Source organism: Lactuca sativa, chromosome 9 (assembly GCF_002870075.4).
Source record: "Lactuca sativa cultivar Salinas chromosome 9, Lsat_Salinas_v11, whole genome shotgun sequence".
NCBI classification, from domain to species: Eukaryota; Viridiplantae; Streptophyta; class Magnoliopsida; order Asterales; family Asteraceae; genus Lactuca; species Lactuca sativa.
The window spans coordinates 48,955,496-48,971,460 of record NC_056631.2 but is presented as its reverse complement, the minus strand read 5'-3'; the positions used below and the strand labels follow the sequence as shown (position 1 = coordinate 48,971,460).

Below are 15,965 nucleotides of genomic sequence, written 5' to 3'. Positions count from 1 at the left end.
GGCACAATGTGGGTAACGTTGAAGCCCAAGCCCATGTTTTTAAGGTTTTCTCCATATTTAAGCACCGTAAGCCTCCAACCTCCATTTTGGAAAACCTAGCCCCTTCAAGTGTTCTTGATGTTCTTGGTTATTTGAAGACTCATTTCTCATATTTTTGTGTGGAGTTTGAAGACCAAGTTTCTTGCAAAGTGTTTTGGTGAAAAGCTCAAGTGTAGATCTAGAAAAAGAACTTCATTTCTGGACCATTGTGAGTAAAAGCTTCCATCTTGAACTTTAGTATTCTAGATCTTTTAGTTTGATCATGTATGTCCCTTTTTGGTCCATGTAAGCCTGTGCTTTGGATTTTAGTGAACTCCAACACCTTTTTAGCTTATTTTATCATCTCATAATCTTGTTGGATTATGAAAGTTTGCATCTTGACCTTGTTCTTGATGTCATGCATGTTTTGAAGACAAATTTATGCTATTAAAAACTTAGGGTTGTATATCTAGCTTTAGGAAGGAGTCCTAATGGGTAAAGATGGAAACTTTATTCATTAAGACAGTAAAAAGAACTAGATCTAAAATTATGGGACTTGGTCTAAAAGAATTAAGCACTTAATGGAGATTTTTTCATTTTTTCCAAAACCCACAACGTGGCCAAGGGTTTGCAACGATGTGTCGGTGCTCAGAATCACGAATTTTTTATCCCGGCATTGCCATATCATGGCAATGTATTACATGTTGAATGTTTGACCTTGCGTTCCCACGACGTAGCGAAGGATGGCCCATGACATAGCATTGTCTTTGTGGACCTTTGACCATTGACTTTTGACCATTTTTACATGGGGTCAAACTTGGAGGATTTGGGTTGTTAAGTGAGGATTCATTTCTTTTGGTGATTAGGCGACTCGTGGGATCGAGTGCTTCAAGGTGTGAGAGTGTTGTTTTTCCTCTTCGGTTCATCAGTTAAGGTGATTTTTCTCACTATTCTACATATCATATTCTATATCCTTTGCATGTTAGGATAAAGGTACTATTAGAGTACAAGTATGCTAGTGGCCTAAGGAAAGTCCTTGTTATGTATTGCATCTAAGAGCACTCGATGAATTTGATGCTAGACTCCTAGGGTCTTTACTGTTGATCGTATGATTCTGTTGGAGGTAAGTTTTCCAAGGTAACTAGGGAAGGCTAGTTTCCAAGGGAATGTACAATGTTAGTTAAACATGTGCTTATGTTATATGGTTATGTGGTAGTGATAGCTTCAGTCCTATGCAGTCTAAGTTGTCTTGCCCGAGAACTCTTGGTTTAATGCTTGATTGTGATGTTCTTATCTGATTTTTTGCTCTTGGTTGGATCATATGTTCGACTATCTATCTGACCCCTGGCTACACACGACTTTACGTGTTGTATGGAAGACCAGGAGATGGCTCCTAGTAGTGGAGGTTGGGCGGGTCCCATTATGTATAGTTGGGCGAGGCCCGTTATGTATAGTTGGGCGAGGCCCATTATGTATAGTTAGGTAGGTCCCCTTTATGTATGATTGGGTGGAGCCCGTTATATGAGTTGGGTTGGGCCCCTACACTCTTGAGATGGGTCTGTTGCATATGATGCATATATGTGGTTAGGAGATTTGGTTGCTCGAGGCTAGAGCCGAGATCTTATGTGGATACATTGTATGTGTGATAGAATATGTGGTATATTATGGAACTCACTAAGATTTAAGCTTACAGTTATGGATTAAACATTTTGCTGTTCGTTCGTGGGAAGAGCTCGACGTGACTTTACGCACGCATTGAAGATATTCGTTTCTGTAGTTTTGCAAACATAACTCTTATAATGTATGGTTTCAACAAACATATGTTACTCAATGTCTTTAAAATAATGATTTTAACTAATATTGTAAATTGAAAATTTTGTTTGTAATTTTTGGGACGTTACAATAAGGTTGAAGCAAATAAAAAAACTAACATGAATTAATTAGAAATTAGTTTGGAACTAACGAGTCAAAAAGGGATATGATAAATGATCTCGTAAAAGATCATTTAAGATCTCCTTAAACAAGGAAATAAATCCCTCATATACTTTTTCTAACATCCACCTTCTGGCATATATCACAATATTGTCCCCATTAGGTTCCCAACATGAAAACTTCCCAATAGGTCACACATCCAAGAATTGCTCTCGCAAGAACACATTTAACTACAGAGTTCTTATAAGATTTGTTATCGTCATCGTTCTAAAACGTGTGGTTACAACGACGGTTCCCACACCCCTTATAAGAAATCTTTAGTTCTCATTTTCAGCTGATATGGGATCAGGTGCAAGTAGCCACCCTTTTACAGCGTTTGATGTCCTTGCCAAAGATGTCGACTTGTGCCCTAGCTCGAATACCATTTTTAATATCCTCCTCTAACATGTATCATAATATTGTCAGCTTTGGGCCACCCTATAGGAAAACTTCCTAGGGAGGTCACCCTTCCTCCCACCCATGCATGTATAACCATAACGTTCTTAGAGGATCTACTGTTCTCACGACTTTAAAATGCGTTTTGATAAAGAAGGTATCCACACTCCTTATAATTAATGTTTATTAAATATTCCTAACCGATGTGGAATCAGGTGCAAGTAGCCACCCATCTTCACCCTTTATAGGGTTGAACATCTCAATGGAACATATCGACCCGTGCCCTAGCTCTGATAGCATTTGTAGCATCTCTCTTTAGAATGTATCATAATATTCTGCGTCTTGTGCTCCTGACATGAAAATTTCCTAGTGGGTTGCCAATCCTAGAATTGCTCTCGCCTGGGCACATTTAACTGCAAAGCCCTTATGGAATTTGTTTCCCTCACGGCTTTAAAATGTGTTGTAACAATAAAGGTATCAACACCCCTTATATGGAATATTTAGTTCTCATTCCTAGCTGATATTGGATCAATTTCAAGTAGCCACGCACCTTAACCCCCTTTTACAGGGTTCAACGTCTATCGAAGACATCGACACATTCCCTAGCTCTGATGAACCCATCAATTACTAGAATGTTATGTTAGATTCTAAATCTAACAAATAGCTTGAAGTCATGAACACTGAGATGCAATCCATGTATGATAATCAAGTATGAGACTTGGTTTCTCTTCCTCTAAACAATAAGACTATAGGGAGCAAGTGGGTTTTCAAGAAGAAAAGCGACATCTATGGAAATATACAAACATATAAAGCTAGGCCTATGGCAAACGGTATCAATCAAACTCATTGTATTGACTATGATGAAACCTTCTCTCCAATGGTGATGATCAAATCTATAAGAATACTATTTTCCATAGAAGCATATTATGACTATAAGATATGTCAAAATGAATGTCAAAATGGCTTTTCTTAATGAACACTTATTTGAAGATGTCTATATGGTTCTACCTAAAAGTTTTGTCAATCAAAAGTATCCTAATAAAGTGTGTATGCTTAAAGATCTATTTATGTATTAAAGCAACCATCTCACAACTAGAATATTCTCTTTAATGAGAAAATCAAAGAGTTTGGTTTTATTTGAAATGTAGATGAGCCTTGTATTTATAAGAAAGCAAGTGGGAGCATTGACAGATACCTACTTCTATTCATGGACGCCATATTGCTATTTAGAAATGACATTCCTTCTTTGAAAAGGGTTAATGCTTGACTTGAGAAATGTTTCTCAATGAAGGATTTGGGTGAAGCCTCCTATATTCTTGGTATAAAGATCTATAGATAGAGATCAAGGTGACTTATAGGTTTAACTCAAAGTGCATACATTGACTAGCTCTTGAAAAATATAATACAAAGCCACATAAATGTCAATATGAGTTTTCTTTGTTATGTCACCAAGGCCATGTTAGCATGTCAACAAGTAACTTGCTAATTGTAACATCGTAAATTTTCAAACAAATTTTTCATTTTCAAAACCACAAAATTCTCAATATCACAAACCGAAAACCACCATTATCAAATTGTCAATAACACAAATTCATAAAGTTTTTGATAAAATCTAGGATCCTCAAAACATAAACTCTATCCCATGTATACAATAAAGTCGGCGCCTTCTCGTGATCCTGAGAAGTACCTGAAACACATAACACATAACACGGTAAGCACGAAGCTTAGTGAGTTCCCCAAAATATCACACATATCTCATTAGCCTCTCATGGCTATATCTCAAGTAAGACCCTCTGGTCGATGTGTCTCAGTGGAACCCTCCGGTCCCACAACTCGGGTGGACCTTCTGGTCCTAACTCAGTAAAGCTCAACATAATACACAACATAAATCACAAAGACATAATGCAGGATATCACAATACTCAATAAAACATACAAGACCCTCCGGTCACACAAAATTACCACTCAAGGTAAGTATAGTGAGAAGACTCACCTAGTAAGTAAGAAAATAGACCTTGTACATGAATTACTGATCTAGCCTCTGCCTAACACATATGATAATTATCTCTAATTAACACTTAAATCACAATTCCAAATAAACCAAATTATTTTCTCTCTGTAATCTCTTGGAATGGGTAAAACACTATTCTACCCTTCCATGGTCTCCATAATCACTGTCTTGACCAAACCCTAAAGTCAACAGAAGTCAACATTCCATGTTGACCCGACTCGTTGAGTGCAACTATGTGACTCGTCGAGTCCCCTCGTTTTTTCAGAAATGTCGTGAAAACCTAACTTAACTCGTCGAGTTGTCTCATCAACTCGCCGAGTTACTCATGTCCAGACTCGTCGGGGAAAACCCTAGCCGACTCGTCAAGTCAGCTTATTGACTCATCGAGTCCCTCCAGACCCTTTTCTCATTCAGACATTTTAAGGCAGATTTACAACCCCAAACTGTAGATCTAGCCTCCCAAGGCTGAGATACCACGTAAAGCTGCAAGATTTACGTCCATGCATGGTACTTAGGGCTTGAAATGCCAAAACAACTTCCATTTAGGGTATTAATCATGAAAGCTCTTCTATTAGCTGGATAAAGCTGGGACCTTTGGACCTAGGGACCTCACAAGGTCTAGATCTGAAGTCTCAATCTCTTGGTAAACTCAACACACTCAAAGCCTCAAGGAAAGATGGAATAAGCCCTAAAACTCCATAAAATGAGATCTAATCAAACTAATGAGCAAGGTGGAGTCTTTTTACCTTCAACAGAAGCTCTAGATGAAATAACACCAGATCCAACAGTCTCTTCTCGTTTCTTTCTTTGATACTCTTCTCTTCTCTTCCAAAAGTGTACTAAAATACCCAAAGATTAGCTCTCTTTCTCTCTTAGATCAATATAGATGATTAAGGTTTCACACAGGGGAGTAAGGTGGCTGGTGAGGCGGAAATGAGGGCTTAAGGTCCTTTAAATAGGACCAAACCCCGAAGATTTAGGGTTTCTTCTCACAGCGCCAACTCGCCGAGTTGGTCCCTCTGACTCGACGAGTTGGTCATAAAACCCACGTGGCCAATCCGTCTATACTCGACGAGTTGGGGCATCCAACTCGTCGAGTTACTCAATCATCTCAATAATAAATAAATAAATATTATACCCGAGAGTTGGGATGTTACACTAAACTTCGAGAAAAATAGATATTTGGCATAACTGAAAAATCATTAGCAAGTTTACAAACTTATATTGCACAAGAAAAACATTAAGGACCATTTACATAGATATTTAGCATAACTGAAAAATCTTTGTATTTACATATTTAATGCAACATATCAGTAAATAACATATTTATTTTATTTGATTGATTGTTAGAAATTAGGAATCAGAAATAACAATAAATACAAACTTGGATAGATTAAAGGATCGTGTATACAAACACTTTCCAAAATCTGTAATTCGCCCCTTTTGCGTAGGGTACACGAATTCAGAAGTGGGATAATCGAAGATGAACCAATCTAAATTATTAAGAATGAAATCTTAATAAATAGGTTTGGAGTGTATCTCTTTGTAACTTGGTTTTTGGAACATGAAGAATGTTCTTATACAAGAAGGAAAGGTAGTTATTGGTGGTTGTATGCATATTTGGCACCAAAACAGGTAGTTATTGGACATACTAATGCCTGCATCATCGTGATGTCATCAAGTGAGTTTTGGTGGGAAAATGCATGGTTGGAGTCATACCCGATATAAAAATCCGGTAAGGGGATCTACCTGTGTTGTCCCTAGACCCCACCAAGGGGCGCTGCCCCTAGAAACCCCATACCCAGAGGCGCTGCCCTGGACCCCCGTATCCCCATCTGATATTAATCACTCTAAATGTGCACCCCGCACCTCCAATCTCAGTAAATAAAATAGGACTCAGCCTATCTCAATATTAATAACAACTATACTAAAACATGTTGATAACACTAAATCACAAACATTCCCCCTCCATTTGTAACACCCAATGATTCCAAGGTATTAATTATTTATTTAATAATTTAATTATTTTTTTAATCATGAAAGTTGTTGTTAGGCTTAGAAGACTTGGGCTTCCATGGATGGGCTTGATGAGGCAGTACGCTGGGTGTAAGGTTGGTGTACGCGGGGTGTAAGTGAATCATTATGGACCATGGAGGCATCCACGTACGCTTAGCGTACAAAGTGGTACACACAACGTACGTGGTCAGATCCCAAAACCCTAATTTTATGGTGCAAGCCCTATATAATGTCATTAAGTCCCATGTGTTAGCCTCCTTATCAACTTCTTATGTCCAGAAACCCTAAAATTGAGTCCTATATTCCATTATTGAGTGTGTGAGATTTTGGGTTCATCTTTGTGCATTTTGAAGGAGTTGAAGAAGCTAGAAGTTGCTTCGCCTGAAGAGGAGGTCTTGGATCCAGAAACTCTACCCATTTTGCAAGAAGTTTGAGGTATCGAGTTCTTATCTTGATTGCTTAATGTTTAGATCTCCTTTTTGGTTAAATAGTTATGTTTTTAGCCATGTTTTGGATGGATGTTGGGATTAGGATGTCCCAAAGGCTTATTCTTTCATATCCAAGGTCTTCATGGACTCCTTTGGCATAAAGGTGCCAACTTTATCGAGTTAGGGGCTACATGCATCCATTAAGTCCTTCATTAGGTCCATTTTGAGCTTTTAAGCTTCATATGGTCATACATGGACGTAAAGTTAGCAACTTTACGTGGCATTTCAGCTTAGAGGGGTCAGGTCTACATTTTGGGGCAAAGTCTTAATGGATTAGGAGCTTAATCTTGAAGTTGGATGAATTGGTTGAGTACGTTGGGCGTATAAGCTTGTACACACAACGTACAAGCCCTCAATGTAGTACGCTTAGCGTACCAGCTGAGTACGCCCAATGTACTCAGTCTGATGACTTTTCGTTAATGGATTTTCGGTTTAGGCCTTGGTTTGGGCTTGGAAGGTTAGGGTTAGTTGGGTTATCTGACTTTGGTAGGTTTTGGGCCAAGTATGTTATTGGGCCTTGGGCTAAGGCCCATGTGAAGGAGTTGGTCCCAATTGGAAATTGGGCCATATTTTGGGCCTTGAGGGATTATTTAACTTTTGGGCCCATTAGATTGTGGTTATGGGTTTCATTCTTGGGCCAAGCTAGGGTAGGGGTAAAATGATCTTTTACCCCAAGTAGAGATTGTTAGTTATTATGTTGATCCCAAATGTTAATTAGTTTTATGTGGCAATTGATAGCTTGGGGACCTGTAGGGCCAACAGCCAGGGATCATTTGTTTCATTCAGCTTTTCGAGGTGAGTTTCCTCAACGGGTTTAGCGAGTCTAAGGCACCAAGGCCGACCCTTGATTGATTATCTTGATATACTTGTTGTCTGTGTGATACTTGTATGTGTTGTGTATGTATGGTTATTAGACGGGGACCATTATGTGAGTGTGGGTGGGGCCCGTATCTCCTTGTGTAGGGCCCGTTATGCAAGTGTGGGCAGGGACCTTATCTCTTTGGACGAGGTCCGTTATGCAAGTGTGGGCAGGGTCCGTATCTCTTTGGGCGGGGCCTGTTATGTGATATGTTGGTATGTGGTATCTTGGGAACTCACTAAGCTTTGTGCTTATGGTTTTTAGTTTGTGTTTCGTGTACTTCCGGTTCCAAGGGAAAAAGCTCGGGTTGACTGCATCGCACACACCACATGGATTTTGTTTATGAGATATACTCTGATTTTTATGATGTTTGACACACTTATTTTATTGGGTTGTATGAACAATGTTTTGGAATACTATTTTTACTTAAATCAAAAATGAAAATTTTCGGGTCATAATGTTTGGATGTTTCACCATTTTAGTGTAATCCTTAATTAATTAAAATCAAACACAAAAACAAACTCTTGTATAAATGAAAATATCTTGAAGATTGAGTTTGCACATTAGTACAATACACATTTCAAGTACTCGAGAATCATAGTGTCTTAAGGATTGAACCCTTCAACTCATTTGAGTAAGTGGAGATACTATACACATAAGTTAAACACAATATCTAATGTTTTATAATTGACACTAATACAACCATGTGTCCAATCCATTCATGAGTGCATAAAAGCTTTCTGAAGTGGCAACACTTCACACCCACATAGGTAGTCCTTCTATATCATGCACTTGTTAATGCACTTTTTCAAAGGAACTATTAACAACTTAATCAACCTACTTTAACTTTACAGGTTATAAGCACATACATTGGGATGTAGTAAAATAGATGTGCTTCAATCTCCATAAGCAATCTTTCCAAATTGAATTCAACTTCTAACCTTGTATTAGAAGGGAATTAGTTATCTCACCCATTGAGATGTCAAGTGGGCCCTAAACCCACCCCTACAACAGACTTCTTTACCAAGTCTCTAACCAAACCCTTCGTCAAGTGATCAACTAAGTTTTGTTGAGATCGAACAAACTCAACAGAAATAGTACCAGTAGCTGCTAGGGCTACAAATTCAGATTTTGTAGTTGAATTTGTGATACATGTTTGTTTCTTAAAATCCCATGAAATGACACATCCACTAAGAAGAAACACCTAACGACTTGTAGAAGAGTGGTCCTCAACATTAGTGATCCAATTAGCATCTGAATATCCTTCAATTACCGAAGGAAACCCTACATAAGTCAAACCAAAGTCCATGGTTTTCTTAATATACTTCAACACTTTCCTTACTACTTGTCAGCGATGAATACTAGGATTGCTAGTAAATATACTTAACTTTCCTACAACAAACGCAATATCAGGTCTTGTGTTGGTCATATCATACATCAAACAACTAATAACCTTTGAATACTCAAGTTGTGAAACTGCTTCACCACTATTTGGCATAAAGTTTTTGATACTTGGATCAAAAGGTGTACTTACAGGAGCACAATCTAAACAATTAAACTTCTTAAGCACTTTCTGAATGTAATGAGACTGTAAAATTGAGATCCCTTGATTTTCACGCTTGATTCTTATTCCAAGGATCACTTCTGCCTCCCCCATATCCTTCATGGAGAACTAAGATGAAAAAAACTCTTTGGTCATATCAACTTGCCTTTGATCAGTACCAAAGATTAACATATCTAACACTTGCATCATAATGATGTCATCAAGTGAGTTTTGGTGGGAAAATACATGACTAAAGTCATACCCGATATAGAAATTCGTTTAGGTTTCAAGGCGCTATCCCTTGACCTCATCCACCGACCGGTCAGCGGAACCACCGCCAGTGGCTTTGCCCCTTAGACCCTGCTAGGGGCGCTACCCTTTACTACCCGATACCTAGGGGTGCTGCCCCCAAAGTCATATTAATCACTCCGAGTGTGCATCCCGCACCTCCAATCTTAGTAAGTGAAATAGAACTCATTTTATCTCAATATTAATAACAAATACACTAAAACATGTTGATAACACTAAAATCATCAACATTAATCCGTTAATCAAAATATATAACAACAACAACAACAACACCAACAACAATAATAATAATAATAATAATAATAATAATAATAATTTTAAAAATACTTTATATTTTAAAACATGTAATCTATATCATTGATATTGAGTTTAGTTACTATAATACAACTCACATGTTATTAATGAAAAACCTACATACAATTAACAAAAAATTAAACTAAACTATTTAAGAAATGCAAGCAATTATTTTGAAAACGAAAATAATGAAAATCGAAAGAATGAGAAACCGAAAAAAAAAAACCTAAACTTATTTTTTACGTCGAAACTTCTATACAGTTACAATCCGACAAAAACATTATCCAATTATAGATAGCTCTTCGATAACAGCTACGCCTAGAAGGAATTTATGAGCATTACGTACATGCATAACTTCCATACACAGTTAATGATATCAACCAAGTGATAATTACATTGTCTTGACTATCAACTTCCGATCGTTAGAAACTGAAATCATTTAGGCTGAGAGTCATAGTGTTGATATCTAAAGCGCATACCGGACCGGATACCTAGATACCTATTACAGTATCTACACGTCAGACAATGAGGAAGTAATATAACGAACGACCGGTTTTGAAACTAACATATCTTAAGATACGAAACCTTTTAGAAAAAGGTGACCGATATCTAAAGCACATACCGGACCGGATACCTAGATACCTATTACAGTATCTACACGTCAGACAATGAGGAAGTAATATAACGAACGGCGGTTTTGAAACTAACATATTTTAAGATACGAAACGTTTTAGAAAAAGGTGACCGCATCTGTTATACCGAATCTTTTTAAGAAAACCCAAAAAATCACTGAAAAATTAAACAAAATACCAAATAAATAATAATCATGCTCTATCAACAACAATTTATTTAAGATGATCCAAATAAAATTGTTTGAATAGCTATAACGTCTAACACTTTTAGGTTGAATTTAATTTGTTTTAAAATATTAGCTGTCACAATTCAACAACAAATATCTTTCCTATTATCTTCAGCCTTCTCGGTTTCTCGATCACTCCTATTTATACATCTTCTTACTCGTTCACTTCACCGCCCATCTAAACCCAATTATCCTCTCTCTATCTCTCTTTCTCTCTCTCTTTCTCTCTCTAGAGATCTTCAATCACTTACAATGCACTCTGGTGATCTTGGAGATCACATTGGCATGGAGAGTTGTGTTGATTTGGGGACGGAGACTGAATCTGCACTGTCATCTGGCGGTGGTCGTCGATCGGAGAATCGGAAACGATGGGGGGTGAGTACTAGATCATCGAGACTATCCGGAAAAAAAGCGAAGGAACTTCCTCCGCCGTTACCGATTCAAACGTCGACAGTGATGAAGCGGTATTACACTGAAGACGGGAGGCTGGTCATCACGGAAGAGAAGGTCGAGAGTCCGAATTATCATTTCACGGCGCACAGATCTCACGGACGTCTCACGATCCAACTCGTTCGTTCCGACGATGAGGATAACTTCCCTTCGTATGAAAATGGAGAAGAGAATGGAATTATGGAGGAGGAGGAGGAGGATGAGTGTAGTGGTAAGGTGGCGATGGGCGGCGACGACGGTGGAAGTAGAGTTTTAGGGAAGTGCTTTAGTTACAACGCCGCCGTCGTGAGGGCGCCGGCTACCGGATCGTGTTTGTTGGTTAATCAAAATCAACTTCACGCGATGAGGCCAGTTCAGATTTAGTTTTGAAAAACAAAATTGATTTCATTTAATTATTTTCGTTGAGAATTATAATCAAAATCATCTTTCTTTCTTATAAAAATTCAGTGATTTTGTTTTGTTAAGAACGAAATTCCAATTCCATTATCGTATTTCGTGTGTTCAAAGAAACGTTTGAACGTAATATACTCAGACGTCATTATACGTCAAGAACTTACGTCAAGAACTTATGGACTCTTGTGAAATTTGAGTTTATAATCACTGTTAAACATGGATAATCGATAGTTATGATTTTTAAAGAAAAAATTTGGCGTTGACTAAAGCAGTATTTGTAAAAAAAAAAAGAAAATTAGTTTTTAAATTTTGACTTTTTCGTCAGTTTTGCGATCTAAAATAATGGATGACCATATCCGTTCAAAGCCTTCTTTTTATAGAATTTTTTATTTATTAAAAGTTGAATATATATAAAATTATAAATATATTTAGTTTGAATTCCATAGGAATTCTGATGATTTAGGAAACTAATAAAAACTTCCAATATATTTTCTATCTAAAACACATTGAATGATCCAAAGCTCCACAAAAGTTTTATGAAAAGTAATTAATTAAACCAACCGTTACAAATACAAATGGCCTTATTAACAAAAAAATATTTTTTATGTTTTCTTATAGACTACCCATTTTATTTAGAACACTTTATTTCAACGTAATTATGTATGTGCCGAACATCAAACCCAACATAAGTTGTTCTGAAATCTAATATTTTATATTTTAGACAGACATAGGCTTAGGCTTATTCAAACACCGTATTGATATCGTATAAGCCGAACTTGCATTTTGGAGAGAAAGTGTACATTTTTAATTGCGTTTGTACATTCCACATACACTTTCTTCATATTACTTGATATTTCATGGTGTATTTCTAAGGATGTTTAGACTACAAACATGTTAACAATAAGACTAGTGATAATCTAACAATAAAAAGTACATAAAGTATGAAATTTTGGATATATTTTATGCATCCGGAGATGTTATTAACATTCCGGACTGCATCTTTACGAGTACACATATAAGTCTAAGTCTAAGGCTGTGTTTGACGTGCCTAAGATAGATTTCTAAAAACCTACTTAGACTAGCTTTTTAGAAGTTTTTTTCTTTTTTTTTTTTTACTTTCCAAATATACCGGTAACTAATTATAGAAAAGCATTCTTATAAATGTCCTTTTAAGTCATTATACATATATTTTAGCTAGCTTTTCAGCTAGTTTCATCAAATGATATTTTTTTATCAGCTAATTTTTTAGCTATCAGCTGAATTTTTATTTAACAGCTAGCTTTTCAGCTAACAATTTGTTTTTCAGCTAGTATGCCAAATATAACTTAAATATAATAATATGTAAAACTAACATGGTTTATGAATATGTGGCTGAAACCAAATAAAATATTGTTTAGGTTACAGTTTTTTTCAAATTTTATGATATGGCAATTGGTATAGAATGTGGGCCCATATATATATATATATATATATATATATATATATATATATATATATATATATATATATATATATATATATATATATATATATATATATATATATATATATATATAGAGAGAGAGAGAGAGAGAGAGAGAATTGGACCCTTATATAGAATTAGACCATACTATATATACTCTAGAAAATCTCAATCGAGAGTAGCTAGTTAATTAGGTTTTGTTTAGCGTGTGCTTACTTTTTTAGTTTTTTTAAGTTTTTTTTATGTGTGGTAGACCAAAATATATCCAATAAGCTAGTTTTTTTTAAAGAAAAGATACTTAGACCATTTTTACAAGGGTTTTTTTTTTTTTTTTTCTTTTAAATATACTCTTTAGTTAATTATAACAAACACATTTTTTAAATATCTTTTTATGTTATTTTATATCTTTCAGCTAACATATTAACTAGTTTTACCATTTTTTTTAATTAACTTTTCATATAACAGCTAATTCGTCAAACATAACCTTAGTTTTAAAAAAGAAAAAAACAAAACAAAACAAATAAACAAAAACCCCTTAAAAATATGATTAGTTTATAGTTAATTTTCTTTTTTAAAATCTTTTCTTTAAAATTTAAAAATCCAATGAAAGAAGATAGAATTAAGATTATTATTAAAATTTATGGATAAACATGTATATATGAAAATACATCTTCAAAACATACCATATAGATAAAACTTGTACATAAGGATAAAGTTTTGTGGCAAAAGATATTTTAGAAACTTGGTCAAACATCTGGCATTTATAAAATGAGAAATTAAATATCTTTTTACCATTTATTTCTATTTTTCCTTCTATCATATCAAATGTTGATATGTGTCACTTTTAATTAGACATTTAATGAAATTAATAATCATTTAATCCACTTGTCAACATTTGATATGATAGGAGGAAAAAATAGAAATAAATGGTAGGAGGATATTTAATTTCTCTTATAAAATACAACCTCAAGTAGGAAACACTAAACCAAATGTGAGTGTTTTGGGAGGAAGATGCTTAAAAAACTAATACGTCGTTTAGTTATTTTAAGTTCAATCACAAAGTTAACCAACTAAGTTATATAAAGCTACTCGCAGAAGCATGAGACTAAGAAGTTGACTAGAAATTCACAAACACCACCGTACTTTTTAGGTGTAGTAGTGGAAGTTGAAGCACTATCATGCATGTCATAACCTAAACCATTATTTATCTTAGATATTATAGATTTGGGTGTAGTGTGGAAGTTTGAAGCACTATCATGCATGTCATAACGTTTAACCATGTTATCCAACCCAAACATTTTACAAACATTTTGTTTACCAAAACATTTTTCTTGTTCTTAATATTTCACATAAGAATCAGAAATTTTCTTAATTTTATCATTTTTTATTTTAAAAGTATCACAATCTTTACATGTAACATCCTCGTTCTTTTTATTATCTAAACATGTAATTTTTTTTTCATTCAAGTTTTCAATTTCTTCATTTTAACATCAATTTGCTTTTTATTTTTTATGAAGTTCCTTTTGATTTTTTAAAAATGCATCTCATTTCATTGAAAGTTTTCTCAAGATCATCAATATCACTAGAGCTTCCATAAGTAGATTCATAATCATTAAGGGTAAAAATTCAAAATATTATGATCTTACCCTTTGTTATTTCGGATATCTTTGGCAAAAAAATGGAACACATTGAAAGCGATTTGTATATGTCCCATTTTGGGTGGACGAGAGGGAAATGCTAAAATGACAAATTTTACCTTTTGTTATTTCGAATATCTTCGGCAACTTCGCACCATTTGTTCTTCACTCTCACAATATCTTCTTCGTTCTATTGTTCTTCATCTCTTTCTCTCTCTCTCTCTCTCTCTCTCTCTCTCACACACACACACACACTTCTCCATGTCCCTTACCTTCATCGTCTTCTCTATCCAATCTTTTCCACTTCATATTCTCCCTCTAATGAAGATGAAGAACCCTAACTAGGGATAACAACGTCATTACCACCCTTCGTCTTCTCCCCTCCCCTTATCGAGAATGCCTTTATCCTTTCCCCATTTTCCTTCCATCTCCTTTCCTTTCTTTCTCATCCCTTCACTTTCCTTCCCCCTCGTTAATTTTTAAACTTGAGAATGACTGTTAAGGAATCGGCATTGCGTTCCCAACGGGAATACAGTTCCCGGTGGCCTTTTCCAACTTTACTATTTCAATACGGACATATTTTCTTTTAATTTTATCCTACAAAATACATTTAAAAAGAATCAACGATTAATTACACAAGTAAGATACCAATAATCAATAAGTGATCCAATTATTATTATTAATATTTTTAAAATCCATCTCTTATTTAATTATAAAGAGCCTTACTAATTCTTAAAGAGTATTCATTGAAATAGAAACTAATGAATATACTCATTTATTTTTTCGGTATAGCTTTGTTTGTATGATTGTTTTGAAGTTTCCAAATATAGCATAATAGATGATTCTACTTTCCTTCTTTTTTTTGTTTTCTTTTTTCTGGGGCAGGTTACAACTTACCTCATCCCATCTATTTATTTTGCTTTTAATGTTGGTGGGATTTTTTTTCATCAAATCGTGTTGGATAAACATCTAACCATATTCAATTTTATTTCCTTTAATTGACTATATATATATATATATATATATATATATATATATATATATATATATATATATATATATATATATATATATATATATAGTTAGGTTCAAATATTTTTTCACTATCTATTGTGTGCATGTATGATTGATTCTTGACCAATTATTTTAGTTATTTTAAGAAAGTAGTTAATGCATATTAAATGCTGAAGATGTAATTAATACTCATTATATCTTCAACATGTAATATGCATTAATTACTTTCTTAAACCAAAGGGCTTG

The 15,965-nt window shown here is 34.9% G+C and overlaps 1 protein-coding gene across 1 annotated transcript; it reads left to right on the top strand.

The window, feature by feature from the left end:
• The first annotated feature begins 10,917 nt into the window (after positions 1 to 10,917).
• Positions 10,918 to 11,655, top strand: LOC111921338 (protein FANTASTIC FOUR 3). Its single transcript, XM_023916900.3, has one exon. The coding sequence runs from the start codon at positions 11,016 to 11,018 to the stop codon at positions 11,574 to 11,576; it is 561 nt and encodes a 186-aa protein (XP_023772668.1). The 5' UTR covers positions 10,918 to 11,015; the 3' UTR covers positions 11,577 to 11,655.
• The last annotated feature ends 4,310 nt before the right edge of the window (positions 11,656 to 15,965 follow it).